This window comes from Trachurus trachurus, assembly GCF_905171665.1.
Source record: "Trachurus trachurus genome assembly, chromosome: 9".
Taxonomy (NCBI): Eukaryota; Metazoa; Chordata; class Actinopteri; order Carangiformes; family Carangidae; genus Trachurus; species Trachurus trachurus.
The window spans coordinates 190574-208555 of NC_139895.1; the positions used below are offsets into that span (position 1 = coordinate 190574).

Genomic DNA, 17982 nt, shown 5'->3' on the forward strand with positions numbered 1-17982 from the left:
CTGTTAAATGGACTACAGTACCCACAATGCATCGCTGTTGACTGGACTACAGTACCCACAATGCATCGCTGTTGACTGGACTACAGTACCCACAATGCATCGCTGTTGACTGGACTACAGTACCCACAATGCATCGCTGTTTAATGGACTACAGTACCCACAATGCATCGCTGTTGACTGGACTACAGTACCCACAATGCATCACTGACTGCATATAGAGCCCGTCCTGTTGAAGTTGCAGCAGCAGAAAAGGAAGTTCTCCTCAGTAAAACTGTAATACTACAAAATAAGAGTTGTCAGTGAAACTTGTAATACTACAAAATAAGAGTCCTCATGAGTTTTACACATGAAACAGAAGTCAGTAAACTTTATTAGTGACCAACAGCTAATAAATAAAAAACACCGATTGATGTAATTGACTTACAAGGTGATGATGATTGTCTGTTTTTTATTCCTGTCACTGAAGCAGCTTTTGTCGTCTCGCTGTTGGAAATAAAGTTGTTTGAAAGAGAAGTTTGGTGTCACAGTTCATCAACATTAGGAAGCTCCAGATAAACGTCCTGTTGCTGGACCGCTGGACGGAGACAGCTGAGACCAAACAGCATTATTACCACCAGTTTGTCTCAAAGGGCTTTACATCCCATAAAACAGTTTATAACAGAGAATGTGAGAAACATGGAAATGTTAACAACAGCTGAAGGAGGAAGCTGCTGGTAGGCAAGGGAGGCAGGGAGAGCAGACCAGCTTAATGGGAGGACTGGATGGCAGACTGGTTCATAGGAAGAGAGAGGACAGACCAGCTTAATGGGAGGACTGGATGGCAGACTGGTTCATAGGAAGAGAGGGCAGACCAGCTTAATGGGAGGACTGGATGGCAGACTGGTTCATAGGAAGAGAGAGGACAGACCAGCTTAATGGGAGGACTGGATGGCAGACTGGTTCATAGGAAGGGAGGTCAGGCTGGTCTAACAGCAGGTGGAAAAAAGGGGGGGTAGGGGGCGATGCAGGCGGCGGCTGGTGAAGAGAGATGGAGCTCCGGTGGCAAGGCAAGGCAATTTTATTTGTATAGCCCGTTTTTACAAACAGTTTGTCTCAAAGGGCTTTACATCCCATCATAACAACATCCTCTGTCCTTAGACCCTCACATCCACTGAGGAAAAACTCCATGGAAAACCCTTTTAACAGGGAAAACCAGGAGAAAGCTCAGGGTGAGCAACAGAGGAGGGATCATCACCCAGGACGGACAGACGTGCAATAGATGTTGTCACAGACAAGAAAACAGTTTACAGTTTATGTCACAGAATGTGCGAAATATGGAAATGTTAGCAGGAGTTGATGAAGGCAGTCTCTAGTGAGGGGGGGGGGTGTGGTGGCATTTTTTATGAGAAATGACAGATAAGCCTGACAACAACTAGACCAATGAAAAGAAAGTTATGCCACCTTTAAAGACTGAATGTGAACTGTGTTATTATGTCATTAACAATCACCATTTATGTTACTATGTGTTGATTTAAATCGGGGTCTCAAACTCCTGGCCCGGGGGCCACATCCGGCCCGCGGCCCCCCTACATCCGGCCCGCGTCTTGATGTAAAAAATAAGGCTGTCAAAGTTAGCGCAAAATGCTTTTAATGGCACTGTTTGTTTTTTTTTACGCGCGATTAATGCGCTAACCTCGGGCCGCTCCGTAGTTTGGGGAAACGGAGAAGCTGCTTCTCTCCAGACGTGGCCACACAGGTCGGCAGCAGGGGCTGTCTCTCCAGGTCGGTGTATTGTGTGTCTGTGTCTGAGTGTGTGTGAGTTACTACGGTTACCGCGGCGCTCCCGTCCCCCGGATATTTCTGCAGCTGGATTTACATGATCCGGTCTGAGAGACATGAAACTCATGGACTGAAGAGTCGTCCCACTGCGGTCTGCACGTCACACCGACCATCGTGCTACTGTGAGGAGTCGCTCTGCTCCGTGGTCCCGGTGTCAAACAGTGATAATCCACTGCAACATGTTGCTGTTGTTGACGTTATTGTGGTTGTGCGCGACGTAGAGCTGCCGCTTCGACTAGCGAGTTTTTCCCCCCCTCCCTCAATTGCCTGTTCATGGAGGGGGTGGTGCGTGTGTGTGTGTGTGTGTGCGTGCGTGCGTGCGTGTGTGTGAGGAGGGGGGGGGGGCGCCGTTTTATAATGTTACAGAAAACCTGCATGTTTTTTCTCCTCATGTCCTACACTAGAGAACTTGTTCTTGTCACCAAACGAGGCTGCTCTCTCTCTCTGACAGATGATTTTTAAATACTACCATGAAAATGGTATTTGGAAAGCATGGAAAGCATAAGAAACGATCTGGATGTTTCTTATGCTTTCCATTCATATTGCTGGTATTTCAAGCAAAAACGAAAAAGATGCGATCAGGAAATTTTGAGATTAATAGCGATTAAAAATTTGAATCGTTTGACAGCCCTAATTATCATACAATATTTGAAAATAAACCCCGTTTTCAGAAATATTTGTGATTTTTTTTTTATATACTTGTCTCGAACACTGAAGTGGCCCCCCACTGAGATGACAGTGCCAGCAGTGGCCCCCAGCTCATTTGAGTTTGAGACCCCTGATTTAAATAGTTAGAATATACTTATTTCTTGTGTTTTATGCTGTTTCACTCCACCATAGCTTTATCATCACTGATGGGCTTAAAATCCCCCCACCATGGCTTTACCATCACCGATTGGCTTACAAAAATCATACCATGCCCTTTTGGAGTGCAAGTCAAAAGTGCAAAGTCATGAGACAAGAGTGAACTATGTATGACCCTACCATCTGGTGTTTTGCTGAAAGTTGTTATGCTAATGCTAACGTGACAAAGCTAACCATGCTAAGCTAAGAAACGGGATTGCAAAATCCCATGTATGTCTATGGGAAGCCTCTCCGAATGCATTGGGAGAAGGGCTTCATTTGGATGGGATGTTAGCAAAAATCACGGATTAAGCTGAAGATAAGGTCGAGCCATGGGAAAGTACCCGACACACACTCACACACACCAGTATATAAGCCACACTCAGATGATGTGAAAGTCAGTCACTTCTACGCTCCTGTCGACACTTTTTCTTTTTCATATACTTTGTATCTTGTAGAGTGACTCGGGGCGTTAACTTGTATCTACTTTGTCTGAGAACGAATAAAAGACAACCCTGCTTCGGATCCATCCCTTTCCAGTGTTTTATTGGAGTCTTCAAACCTATTACAATAGAGTGATGCCAAGTAAGTTTAAGGCCCAAAAGATATAAACTTATTTGCTTCATTAGGGGGGGCTGGCCAGCTCGATGGGAGGACTGGGTGGTAGACTGGTCCATGGGAAGGGAGGGGAGGCCGGTCTAACGGCAGGGGAAGGGGTGGGAGGGGGGGCGATGCAGGCGGCGGCTGGTGCAGAGAGATGGAGCTCCGGTGGATCTGCGGAAACACAGAGAGAGTGCGAGACACCAAGGCCAAACTACAAAGTACAACAGAAAATGACAGTTCAATGGGACTGGATGTGTGGAAACACAGAGAGAGTGGAGAGGAGAGGGCTGCTGGAGTGCGCATTGCTCACATAGCCGATGGAGGAGCTTCCATTGACTAAATGGGCATGAGCTGCTGCGGGTGTCGCGCGACACACGTTTCACGTCGCGGTAATTTCCAGTGTACTTCAGCCATAACCCTATAGCAGCATAGCTATAAAATGGTTCAGAGCTACCTGAACCAGCCCTAACTAAAAGCCCTGTCATAAAGGAAGGTCTTAAGTCTAGACTTAAATGTAGTTAGAGTGTCTGCCTCTTTGACCCATGGAGAGAGCTGGTTCCACAGTAAAGGAGCCCGGTAACTGAAGGCTCTACCTCCCAGTCTGTTTTTAGAGATACTGGGAGTCACTAACAGACCTGCGTTCTGGGAGCGGAGTGCTCTGGTAGGACAGTAAGGAATGATTAGTTCTTTCAGATAGGTTGGAGCTTTATCATTAAGAGCCTTATAAGTCAGCAGAAGGATTTTGAAGTCTATTCTAAATCCTACAGGAAGCCAGTGGAGAGAAGCTAAAGTGGGAGAGATGTGCTCTCTCTTCCTAACTCCTGTCATAACCCTCGCTGCGGCATTCTGGACCAGCTGGAGACTCCTTAGAGAGTTTTTCGGACATCCTGACAGGAGAGAGTTACAGTAGTTCAGCCTAGAAGTGATAAATGCATGCACTAGTTTCTCAGCATCACTCTGGGAGAGAATATTCCTAATCTTAGTGATACTGCGCAGATGGAAGAAGGCGTCCTAGTCACGTGTTTTATGTGGGAGCTGAAGGAAAGGTCCTGGTCAAAAATGACTCCAAGGTTCCTCGCGGTTGTACTCGGGGTCAGGGTGATGCCATCTAGAGTAGCGATCTGATTAGAGAAAGTGTCCCTGAGATGTTTAGGTCCAAACACAATGACCTCAGTTTTATCTGAATTCAGTAGCAAGAAGTTAGAGGACATCCAGGATCTAATGTCTTTCAGACAGTCTTGCAGATTGATGAGGCGGCTTCTGTCATCTGGCTCCATGGACAAGTAGAGTTGCGTATCATCCGCATAACAGTGAAAATTGATTGAGTGCTTCCGGATGATGCCACCTAATGGGAGCATGTAAAGAATGAAGAGGATTGGCCCTAAGACTGAACCCTGTGGTACACCATACGTAACTCTGCTATACTCTGAGTGGTCGTTATTAACATTAACAAACTGAAACCTGTCAGATAAGTATGACTTAAACCATTTTAGGGCGGGTCCTTTAACTATTAAACAGTCTTCTTGGCCATAAGCTTGACACAAAAAGAATCTTCTGAGGCCGTAACTCCGTTCAAAAAATAACTTTATTTAAAAGGCAAAAACAAAGTTACAAGATTCACTCAAGGTATCGTCAAAAAACTGTCTTGCTCCTTCGGCTGCTTAACCTGGTCTGAGGGCTAAATTACTGTGATGTCATCAGCAGCGTAATTAAAGGAGCAGTTAAACATTTTTAAAGGAAAACTACTAACTATTGTAAGCAATATAAACATGGCTCTTACAATAATGGATGAATAAACATTTCTCAACAGTTACAGGTTACAGATTGCTCATATTCACAAGAGTCATAGTGATCAACAGTTACATTAATAAACACCTGCATCTGCTTCTAACTCCCCAAACCAGACTCAGTTCATTTACAGATTCATTTCAGTGGTAAACTATTTTACCTGTTTCCACTGATCTAATCTAATGGACTAAAGTAACAAGTGATTAAACAGCAGTTATCACACAGTTAACTTTCCTGTGTGATGATGATCTGATGAAGGTTAACTCAGTAGAAAACACAAAGATTTACATTGTTCAGTATTGACACTAAATATTTACATTTGTTCCCTCAATTAAAAAAAAATCCATCTCCGCAAAGAACCAGATGTTTTGATCTGAACAGTTTGATTGACAGGACCGATGATCAGAGGGGCAGAGTTTTTACCTCCATCATTAAGACCAGGACTGAAGAATGGGTGTAGTTTGTCAGTGAAGCAGCAGCCAGTGAAGGAGTAGATGAGAGCTGCAGCATCTACGTCATAAAAGCAGACCAGACCCTCCTCATAATCCACAAACACCCCCACCTTCTCAGGACCAGACCTCACATTGAGATCGACTGAGGGGCCAGCACCAGCTGTGTACTCATTTCCATCACTCAACCATATCGTCCAGTAACCATACTGGGGTCTCAGTGTGATCTCTCCCTTCCTGATGATCGACTCTCTGGCCACTCCCACATCCCACTCAGTTTTTCCTTTGACCTGAACCTCAAAGTAAAATCTGCCTGAAGAGAAACTCTGTTTTCCTAAAACACAGGCAGATTTATCAAATCTCTCTGGGTTGTCTGGGAGTTTCTTCCTGACGCCACCATGATGAACTTGTTTTCCATCATCAGACAGGATGAGTGCAGGATGTGCTGTATCAGGATCCAGAGTCACATCCACTGCAAACTGCTGGACCTTCTTCATCTTGATCTTCTTCATCTGTCCACGGAGCGTCTTCTCCAGCTGAGTCACAGCTCTCACCACAGTCCCCTCATATGATGGTGGACGGACTCTGACCTGTGTCCAGTCCTTGGTGGGTGCAGCAGCTTTCAGGGATGGGAAGCTTTGGAGGAGGTGGAGGTGGTCTTCAGAGAGTGAGAGCTGCTCCACCTCAGTGCTTCTCTTCTCCAGCTCAGAGATTTCCTGTTCCAGCTCTGTGATGAAGTCTTCAGCCTGTTTCTCTGAGCTTTTCTGTTTCTCTTCGATCTCCTTGATGAGCTGCTTCAGGCCTCTGTCAACAGACTCCTTCAGAGCAGTGAAGACCTCAACACCTTCTGCTTTCTCTCTGTCTGCAGCAGCTTTACTGAACTTCACCGACTGTTTCATCTCCTCAATCTTCAGTCGTCTCTTCTGGATCATCTGCTGCGTTTCAGCCTCTGTCTTCTGCAGCTCTGCCTTCTTTCCTTCATATTCTTCTCTCAGAGGAACAAACTCATGAGTCTTGTGGTCTAAAACAGAGCAGAGCATGCAGACACATGTCTGGTCGGTCTGACAGAACAGCTCCAGAGGTTTATCGTGCTTCCTACACATCCTGTCCTCCAGGTTCTCCACAGGCTCCATCAGCTGATGTCTCCTCAGACCTGACAGTGTCAGATGAGGCTCCAGGTGAGTCTCACAGTAGGAGGCCAGACACACCAGGCAGGACTTCAGGGCCTTCAGTCTGGTTCCAGTGCAGACGTCACAGGGAACTTCTCCTGGTTTGGAAACTTGTTTCTCTGAGCTGCTGCTGCTGGTTTTCTGTTGAGCTTCACGTCTGAACTGAGCAACAACCTCAGAGATGAACCTGTTGATCTTCATCTGAGGTCTTGTGTAGAAAACCTCTTTACACATTGGACACTGACACCTGTCACTAACGTCCCAGTGCTGAGTGATGCAGCTCTGACAGAAGTTGTGTCCACATGGTGTAGTGACTGGATCAGTGAAGACATCCAGACAGATGGAGCACAGGAACTGATCTTCAGACCTCAGGTTGCTGGCAGCAGACATGTCTACACACTGAGGGAGAGGAAACAAACATTCATTAAAGGGTTCTTCATGAAGGTTCTCAGTCATCCTGGTCATCGTAGTGAGTAAGTGCTGAATGTTTTCAAGGCCCTTATTGGTCAACAGCCTCCATACATTTCATCCTGACTAGAACGGTGCTCTGGATCTCACTCGACTCGATCCAGTGGCTTCATGTGTCTTAAGGTCTCTCTTATACATTCTGAGCTCAGTAAATCAGTCTTTTCATTTGACGCTCCAAACTCTTGGAATATTCTCCAACAAGCTTTGGGGCTATGAGATAATAACACAACGTTACCACACAGAGTTGTTTTAGAGGTAAATTCATGCAAAACCACTGATGCACGTTGCCTTCAGGGACAGTTTTTCATCAAGCAGTCTCTGTATTTCCCTCTAAAACAACTCTGTGTGGTAACGTTGTGTTATCTCATAGCGTGGTGAATGTGAAGGTCACAACTTGTCCACCAGAGAGTTGTGGAGTTGTTGGATTGTGTATTTGATGAGTTTGATGAGGGAAACCAAGAAATCCCATAATGAGCCTCCGTAGCGTAGCTCTGAGCAGCTCACGGCTCTGCTCCGCCGTTCTAAAAACAGCTTGCACCGACAATTAAAGGTAACGAACCTACTGCTGTGAATATAGGGATTATGGCAATGGGCCAATTTGCCAAAATGTTGAACTATCCCTTTAAAATAAAGGTTTAAAGTGGAACTATATAAGTCCGGTCACTTTTCCTCTGTTTTGCTAACCCTCCTGTACATTTGTTTCTAACGATACCGGTGAGAAATGAATCCATGGAGCGGTGGATAAGGTTATTTATCATCTACCATGTTACCATGGTGATATCTGTGTAGTCTTATCTGTCATCAACAAGAGATTACGGGTTACGGGTTAGCGCGTTACGTTTGTGTGGCGGTGTCGCCATGGAGACGAGAGCTGGGACACCGGGTCGGAGGCTCTGATCTTACAAGGTTGGTTTTCATCCAAGAGACGCTAGGTGGAAGACAGAGAGCCTCCATTGTCCCTCATAACAAGTTAAGCCATTTTCAAAACCACCACAATTACTCCAAGGCTGTTTACTTAAAGGAACTTGGGGTAGAATCAAGAAATAAGACTAAATAGCGACACAACGGCCGTTGAGGCAGTCGTAGCACAGGAGCGTGCCCCACATGGAGTCATTTTTAGTGGATCCGTGTGTACGCAGATATTTCTGGAAACGATGCCGTGTTTGTGGGAAGCGTTTTCAAAACGAACAACAAAAAAATCATTTTGGGGAAAGGCTTTGTTTCCACGTGGACGCGGCCTCACACTGTTCTTTAGAACTAGAAAACCTCTTGGATTGGTGGTGAACCGTCTTCAAGAACCAAAACAAGTCCAGTTGCCTTCAACTTCACCACCTAATGATTCATTTACAGTAAAATAATGTTCTGTGTCTTTAAGACTGTGTTTCTCTATCTGGGGGGCGGGGCCGTCCTGTTGACCTGTTTATGTCCCTAAAGTTCAACATGGATCCTTCTTCATCAGTTCTTCTGGTCTCATTGTTAATGACTGATAGAAATGTTGGCTGAAGGGCTGTGAAGCTTTTCCACCTGTAGGGGGCGTGGTGGAGGAAGTTTGAGAAGCTCTGGTTTAAAGTAAATCTGTTTCATCAATGAGGAAGTGAAATTCAGCCTAGTTTCCTGTCTGTGGTTATTATGGTATGTAGCTATGTTAAAAGATGCTGAGCTTATTGATTTATTAGATTATTTAACATCCACAAACTCAAAACATGTTTTCATGACGTCACTGAAAGAGAAAACCTCTGACAGAGCTGAGCTGAGTGACAAGGACACTGTGTTTCCTCTGGCTGCTTCACAATAAAAGTGTGAGGTTTTTATTGTGAAAGAGCTGCAGGAAGTGTGAAGTAAGGCAGCAGCAGGAAGTGTGAAGTAAGGCAGCAGTAGGAAGTGATACCTTGACAGCATGAAAGCAGGAAATGAGGTGAAGTAGAGAGTGAAGCTCAGAGACTGAGTGAGGAGTTAAAAAAGTCCTGAGCAGAGACACAGAGACAGTTTAAAGTGGACTATAGTGTCTCTGTGGACAAACAGCCTCAGGTCTGTTGTGAGCCAGTTCACTAGAGTCAGTGTGACATGAAGAGAGTGAGTAGAGATGAAGCTCAGTGTTAAAGCTGCTGCTCACACAGTGAATATGATGAGCTGTACTCACCAGTGTTTGGTAGAGACTCTGCTGTGTTGCTGACAAACTCCTGATGGACTCACTTTGACTTTCTGTCTCGTCTCTGCTGCAGCTCCGTCGTCCTCTTCTCACACTTTACTTTCACATCTGGACGCTGACGCTCAACGTTCCTCTGGTTCCTGTTTCCAGTTTTCTGCTCCTCCCACTGCAGCTAGGCATGTCTGTGCTTTTATTGCAACAGCAGAGTTTATCTGGTGATTATAGAGCGAAGGATAAGGTTCACCGGGTCCATGGCACTGGTCCGACCTCCCATTAGTCCGACCTCCCATTGGTTCGAACTCCCATTGGTCCGACAATCGGAGTAATGAGAGTTCGAACTAATGGGAGGTCCTCATTAGATCGAACTGGACTAGTTATTAGTCCAACTCTCCATTCTTACCGTTCACTATGCATTTATATCATTATTCATATAGGCTCCACCTGTCAATAAGACACACGTGGAAGAAGAGTGCAGTTTATTGTGTTTCACCAACGAGGAGCTGTCATTACGCACGACTTTTACGCACTGCTGCGCGCTCATTAGTGTCCGTAATTAAACCTTGACACTCATATCAAATCAAACTTACATTACAGACAGGTGGATTGGGTTCTCTGTCTCTCTCTCCCACTCCGAACAGACAGACGGACGCAATCAGAAAGGAAACAGAGGCTGCGCATTGATCCTTTTTTCCTTTCTGGGATCAAACGGATCATGTGCATAACTAGATAAAGTAGCATTTCCTGATGCAAATGCGTGTGAATGCTGAAAGCAGCTGAACGCTGTTGCAGAATTAGCAAATAGTGCAAGCAGTGATCACCATTCAAATGGTTGACCAAGGTAGGTATCGAACCCACAACCTCATGGTCAGCAGACTTTCACTCTGCCTCTAGGCCACAGTGTACACACAGTTGCAGAGACTGTTGTCTGTTGATGAACTGCACTCTGTCTCACTCTGAAGTTAACGAGCCAAAAGCTGTAGTTCCAGTGCAAATCAATCTTAGTGCAGTGGTATAAACAAGAAACATGTTAACACAAACCAAGATTGAAAGAGGTAAAGAGAATAGGTGGGGGCGCATATGCATTATCAAGTTTGATCATGTGACCAGACCAAGTGGTATTGGTTAAAGTTCAAAGTGGCTGACACACTAACAAGAACTGCTCAGGTGGGATTTGAACCTGTGACTTTGTGGTTGGATGGCAGGAACCTTATCCACTGGGCCATTCCAACACTTCCAATGAAGTAGAGGTTGAGACTTTGATGAATGTGAGATTTTTCAATGATGCTTAAAAAAGCATCATAAATGAGCCATTAGAAGTTTGTCTACAAATCAGAATTTGAATGAAGTCTCTAGCAGAAATTACGACATGAATGAGGCAGGAATCGAACCCATGACCTCATGATCAATAAACCTTTGCTCTGCCACTTCGCCACAGAGAGCACAGACATAAGCATGTTGCCATTGTAATGTGATGATGTGCTGCAAACGGTGGCAGAAGCAATTAATGCGTCTCTTAACGAACACCTGTAACCAATTGAGGGGAGCAGAATTCAACATCACATAACAAGATTGCTCAGCCTGGATTCAAACTAGTGACCTTGGGGTTGGCAAGCGGCCACCTTACCAACTGGACTACAGACAGAGTTGTGAAGAAGTTACAAAGTTGAGCTCCTTCTCCTGCTGCTGTGAAAAAAATGCATTGGGCTGAATGAGAGCAGAGAGCTCCCTGGCTGCATTTAAAAAATATTTTAAATTATTATCTAAGTCTCATTTTTGACCAGAATTTTAGCCAGAAGACAAGTGTGGCTACAAAACTGGAGAAAATAATTTGTCTAGAGTTTAATTTGCAGAAAAAGTTAAATATTTTAAAAAGTATAAATAGTTAAAAAGAGAAAAGTAATGCCGATAAAGTTCAAAAAAAGCTGCACGTTTTGATATATGAATTGTTGAAATAGCACAAAGTATGAAGGACTAGAAGAAGACCGTAAAAAGGCGGAAGAAAATGGCCGAACAGAAGAACAATAGTGTGAATGCTTTCAGCATGCTTTCAGCATTCACACTAATAATAATAAGAAAAAATCCACACAATAACAGTAGTGCCCGGGCTTCGACAAAATCCGACAAAATCAACCACAAGTCGGACCAATAGGAGGTCGAACCAATGGGTGGTCCCGTTAGTTAGTGTGAATGCTGAAAGCATTCACACTATTGTTCTTCTGTTTGGCTATACCTTTGGCACTTAACTAGTCCTTCATACTTTGTGCTATTTCAACAATTCTCACATCAAAATGTTCAGCCTTTTCGGGACAGGTGTGCTATTACTTTTCTCTTTTCAACTATTCATACTTTCTGCAATATTCAACTATTTCTGATTTTTTTTTTCCCCATAGAGAATGCATTGGAACAGTCTTGAAACTCTTCAAATCTTCTTACTTCTTTCAGCCTTTAAAGCGTCCACATACTTTCAGCTAGAGACTTCATTCAAATTCTGAGTTGTAGACAAACTTCTAATGTATTCATCCTGTATTTACAACTTTTTTTTTTTTTTTTGCTCCAAGTCTTTTTATTTATATTTATACATACAAAGATAATGTACAGAGTACATAAATTCAAAAGTATAAATGATCAGGAGTAATACAAATATAAACAACAACCCCCACCCACCCCACCCCCACCCGCTCCAACGGAGCCCCATCCCTGCAACAATATTACTGCACCATTTTTACAATCTTGTGTTGAGTTGGTATGCAATTACTTGTATTACATGCATCACATACATATCAATATTTATATAAATAAAAAAGTGACACAATTAGAATAGTAAGAAAAATAGTCGTTAATTAATTGTATTTACAACTTTTTAATAGCTTGTACCGTTTTTGAGATAAATCCTTTAAAAGCACATGAGGATTTCTGACAAATTTCACACTTTTCAATGAGTGTGTATGGGGTTGGGTCAGAGTGGGTGACGTCATCGTAGAGTGCAGCAGATCCAAAAAAGCGACTGGAACTTTTCTTCTGAAATTGCCAGCAAAGCTACAAATGACACTCTACACTCATGATTTTGGAAACAGTTTGTAGCCACGCTTGTCTTAGGTCTCACAATGCCGTCAAAAATGCACAGAGACTCAGAGAATAATTTAAAATATTTTTTAAATGCAGCCATGGAGCTCTCTGCTCCCTTTCAGCCCAATGCATTTTTTTTACAGCAGCAGGAGAAGGAGCTCAACTTTGTAACTTGCTGTTAAGTGCTTTTTAATTCATTTTAATTCACCCAAAAATAGTCACAGGTCACAAAAAAGTCCTCTACTTACTTGTTGTGGCTCATTTATACTATTTTCTGCTTCTTTTAAGCATCATTGAAAAATCTCACATTCATCAAAGTCTCAACCTCGCTTCTCCACAACTCTGTCTGTAGTCCAGTGGGTAAGGTGGCTGCTTGCCAACCCCAAGGTCACTGGTTCAAATCCAAGGGAAGCACTCTTTTTATGTTATGTTGAATTCTGCTCCCCTCCCCCACCCTCAATTGGTTACAGGTGTTCGTTAAGAGACGCATTAATTCCTAGTGCCACAGTTTGCAGCACATCATCACATTACAATGGCAACATGCTTATGTCTGTGCTCTCTGTGGCGAAGTGGCAGAGTAAAGGTTTAGTGATCATGAGGTTGTGGGTTTGATTCCTGGTTCAAATCTTGCCTCAACAACAATTATAGTGAATTATTTTCCCAGTCGTCCTCTGTTGACTTCTGATAACTTGCTTCATGTTGAAACTGCTGCTCTCAGCCTGAAATTCACAGAAATGTTCATTCTAAGTCATTCAAGCTTGACTCTCAGGCTTTCTTGGTGTTGACACAGTGTGTTTCCAACAGGTGCAACTTTGGGCTCGTTAACTTCAGAGTGAGACAGAGTGCAGCTCATCAACAGACAACAGTCTCTGTAACTGTGTGTATACTGTGGCTTTGAGGCAGAGTGGAAGTCTACTGACCATGAGGTTGTGGGTTCGATTCCTACCTTGGTCAAACATTTGTATGGTTTGCACTGTTTGCTAATTCTGCAACAGCGTTCAGCTGCTTTCAGCATTCACACCATTTCCATTCTTGGAAATGCTTTTTCTAGTTCGAACTGTCATCGCTACTTTGTGACAAGCTCTTCCATTGATAGGAGCATGCAGCTTTCTCTCTCTCTCTCTCTCTACGCACATCACACACATACACGTGCGGCCCAGAATATCACCATATTCAGTCAGAGAGCCAGATCATGTCAGATCGCGCACAACCATCATAAATGCTGATCAAGATGTGTAAACTGATAATCAAAGCCCCCCCTCCCAGAGTACAGAGTAATAGAAATACACTTTTTTTTCTCTCCCCCCCTCCGCTCGAGCGTGGCTGAACCTGGCGGCTTGAGCTCACTTCACGGGCGCGAGCCTGCTGCAGCCGCCGCTGCTGCTGGCAGCAGACTGAGAGAGAGAGAGAGAAAAAAAAGTAAATTTCGCTTTGGTTAGGTTCAGGCAATGAAGAAAGGAGTTGGTTAAGTTTAGTAAAAACACCAGGTAGAGGCTAGACAGGCTGGAAGCATAATGAGCGTTATATGTTATTAATATGATGTGCTTGTTTTGCAGCATTCACACTATTGTTCTTCTGTTCGGCCATTTTCTTCCGCCTTTTTACGGTCTTCTTCTAGTCCTTCATACTTTGTGCTATTTCAACAATTCATATATCAAAACGTGCAGCTTTTTTTGAACTTTATCGGCATTACTTTTCTCTTTTTAACTATTTATACTTTTTTAAATATTTAACTTTTTCTGCAAATTAAACTCTAGACAAATTATTTTCTCCAGTTTTGTAGCCACACTTGTCTTCTGGCTAAAATTCTGGTCAAAAATGCAAAGAGACTTAGATAATAATTTAAAATATTTTTTAAATGCAGCCAGGGAGCTCTCTGCTCTCATTCAGCCCAATGCATTTTTTTCACAGCAGCAGGAGAAGGAGCTAAACTTTGTAACTTGCTGTTAAGTGCTTTTTAATTCATTTTAATTCACCAAAAAATAGTCACAGGTCACAAAAAAGTCCTCTTCTTGCTTGGTGTGGCTAATTTCTGCACTTTCCTTACTTTTTTTTTTAAGCATCATTGAAAAATCTCACATTGATCAAAGTCTCAACCTCATCCCCACAACTCCACTGTAGTGTAGGGTTTGACAAAATCCAACTTTATAATGGTTGTGTATTGCGTTTAACGAGCAGGGCTTAGAGTGAGTGACATCATCGTTAGAGTGAGAGGGACCGAAAAAACATTCAGGATTTTTTCTGGATAAATTGCCAGCACGGCCACAAATTAAACTCTAGACACATGATTTCCTCACCGGTTTGTACCACACTTGTCGTGTCTCATTTGATGTGCTCAAAACAGCAGACAGACTTACAGAATTGTCTCAGTGAGCCTAATTGTCCAGCTAGACCCGCTCCAGTGGCTCATCGACTTCAACATAGTCGACTTCATTTATCCACCCCAATTTCTTTCCTTCTTTCTTACTACCCCTCTGTCTCTTTCATTCATTCTCTATTCTCTTTATCTTCTATTATTCTGCTTTTCTTACCTTTTTCTTTCTCTGTCTACCCTTCTCTCTTGTCTTTTTCTTTCTTTCTTTCTGTCCTTTCTTTCTTTCTTTCTTTCTTTCTTTCTTTCTTTCTTTCTTTCTTTCTTTCTTTCTTTCTTTCTTTCTTTCTCCATCTACCCTTCCCACTTTCTTTCCTTCTGTCATTTTCTTTTTTCTTTCTTTCTTTCTTTAGCTCATTCAGCATTGTTTCAACAATTTCTTCAGCTCATTCAGCATTGCTTTCAGCATTCACACCATTTCCATTCTTGGAAATGTTTTTTCTAGTTCTTCGTCCTCTTACACAATATTTTCGATTCGCTACTAGTCCTGCAACTCTTCGAGTTGCAGGACTAGTATATCAAAACGTGTGTCTTGATCGGGATCGGTGTGCCATTACTTTTCTCAACAGTGTACGAATTTTTCGCGACGTAAGTCAAGTCAGTCACACACACACACACAGACTCTAGAGCCAGCTTCATGTGATTACAGTCACACACACACACAAACACACAAACACACACACCTTCATGTGATTAAAACACAGTTAACGTGCAACAGAATTTAAACTTAAACCATGATTTAATCTGGTTTTAAAGTTAAACCTTGTTGGTGTCAAATGCCTCTGGTGGGAGCAGCTGATAGAGTCCCCCCCAGCTGAAAGCAGCCCACCCCACCAGCCAGAGGGTCCAGGACCATAGGGACTGCAGTGGAGGAAGGCTGCCTTAACACCCTGCACAATGGCACCCAGTACACAGAAGTTAGACAGGACCAGTCAGCCCATCACCTGGTCCGTTCAACAAATCAGTTTATGCTACTGTGATTTATGTAGCCTAGTTAAATACTACAGTAATCATCATAGTGTATTGGCAGGAAAGACCATTTAAATCTGTATCAAATATCGATTAATGAATTAATCGATAATTTGCATGTTGGTCTTGTTTAAGTGCTGCTTTGCTGCTTTGCTTGAGTGCAGACGCTTCACTCCTTTGCTCTCCGCTTCACTCTCTCTTTTTTTTTTTTCCATTGCAATCTTTTCCTTTTGAAATTTATTTGTATTTTTTCCTGGATTCTTTATGAAGAACATATCCAGAATTAAGGGTTTTATGTCCCAAACTGATCAGGAGAAGCTGATTCATGCTTTTATCTCCAGTAGACTTGACTACTGTAACGGTCTTCTGACTGGTCTCCCCCAAAAAAGCATCAAACAGCTGCAGCTCATTCAGAATGCTGCAGCTCGAGTTTTAACCAGAACAAAGAGATCAGATCACATCACCCCGGTTCTTAAGACCTTACATTGGCTCCCAGTCAGCTACAGAATAGATTTTAAAGTTCTGCTACTGGTTTACAAATCACTGAATGGTTTAGGTCCAGAATACATGAATGACATGTTAGTAGAGTATAAACCCAGTAGAGCTCTGAGATCTACTGACTCAGGTCAGATAGTGGAGCTCAGAGTTCAGACCAGACATGGTGAAGCAGCATTTAGCTGTTATGCTGCTCACAACTGGAACAAACTACCAGCAGACCTGAGATCAGCCCCAACTGTCAGCACTTTTAAATCCAGGTTAAAACATTTCTCTTTTCACGTGCTTATAGCTGAGAACTTAAAACTTTATCTATTTTCTTTTCTTTTACTTGTATTTGCTCTTGCTTTTAACTCTGTTTTTAGTGCTTGTTTTTATTCTGTCTTATGCTTTTTTTTTTTTTTTAAATGTTTCTTTTATTTTACTTTTATTTGCTCTTGCATTTAACTCTGTTTTTAGTGTTTTGTTTGTTTTTATTCTGTCTTATGCTTCTTTTTAAAAAAATGTTTTGTCTTTATGTAAAGCACATTGAGTTGCCTTGGTATGAAATGCGCTATATAAATAAAGATGCCTTGCCTTGCCTAAGTACCACCTTGAAAAAAAAAACAATGTTTTGTTGCTTAAGCTATTCAGTCATTCAATGGTATACTAAAATCCATGTGAAAAAAATGCTTCTCACTGTTCTCAGGTCAAATATTTATATGCGATTAAAATGCAATTAATTGCGATTAATTACAAAGCCTCTAATTAATTAGATTAATTGTTTAAATTGAGTCCTGGCCCTATTACACAAGATACACACACACACACACACACACACACACACACACACACACACACACACACACACACACACACACACACACACACACACACACACACACACACACACACACACAGTTAACCTAATGTGGTTACAGCTCCTCCATATCAATGCTTATAGAAAGATGATCATGTGTCTGTCTGATCAGCTCTGTCTTGACCTTAAGATCGTGGGTTTGATTCCCATGTTGACAGAGATGGCAAAATCGGCAGTAGCCCCGTGGCCCTTTCAAAATTTCCCCAGAGGAAATTTTCTAGTATTTATCTAGTTACACTTTAAACAGTCACATTAATTTACATTATATACTGTAGATGGCAGTAGATGAAAGTGTTATATATGTGTTCAGTAAATACAGACCACAGTGTTCACACCAGAGACATTACACAACACTGAGATAATGAATAATATAAATACAAGAGAACAATATAACAGAAAAAAACATAATACAAAAATACATAGGCTAAATTAAAAACTCTGAATGATGTGACAAATAAACAAACGGGCGCAAACATTTTACTGTCACTGTAGTCGACTTAGTCTCTTAAAGCTCCATATGGTATAAAGGCAAGGCAAGGTCATTTTATTTGTATAGCCCATTTTTACCACCAGTTTGTCTCAAAGGGCTTTACATCCCATCATAACAACATCCTCTGTCCTCAGACCCTCACATCCACTGAGGAGAAACTCCACGGAAAACCCTTTAACAGGGAAAACCAGGAGAAAGCTCAGGGTGAGCAACAGAGGAGGGATCCCTCACCCAGGACGGACAGACGGGACAGAGATGTTGTTACAGACAAGAAAACAGTTTATAACAGAGAATGTGAGAAACATGGAAATGTTAACAACAGCTGAAGGAGGAAGCTGCTGGTAGGCAAGGGAGGCAGGGAGAGCAGACCAGCTTAATGGGAGGACTGGATGGCAGACTGGTTCATAGAGGACAGACCAGCTTAATGGGAGGACTGGATGGCAGA

General features: G+C 42.7%; 1 protein-coding gene across 1 annotated transcript; it reads right to left on the reverse strand.

Annotated features, from left to right (window-relative positions):
* Window positions 1-5041: 5041 nt before the first annotated feature.
* On the reverse strand, window positions 5042-9367 carry LOC310990789 (E3 ubiquitin-protein ligase TRIM21-like). Its single transcript, XM_083978295.1, has 2 exons — window positions 9279-9367; window positions 5042-7069 (listed from the first exon to the last, which is right to left on the reverse strand). The coding sequence occupies exon 2, from the start codon at window positions 7058-7060 to the stop codon at window positions 5384-5386; it is 1677 nt and encodes a 558-aa protein (XP_083834421.1). The 5' UTR covers window positions 7061-7069; window positions 9279-9367; the 3' UTR covers window positions 5042-5383.
* Between the last annotated feature and the right edge of the window lie 8615 nt (window positions 9368-17982).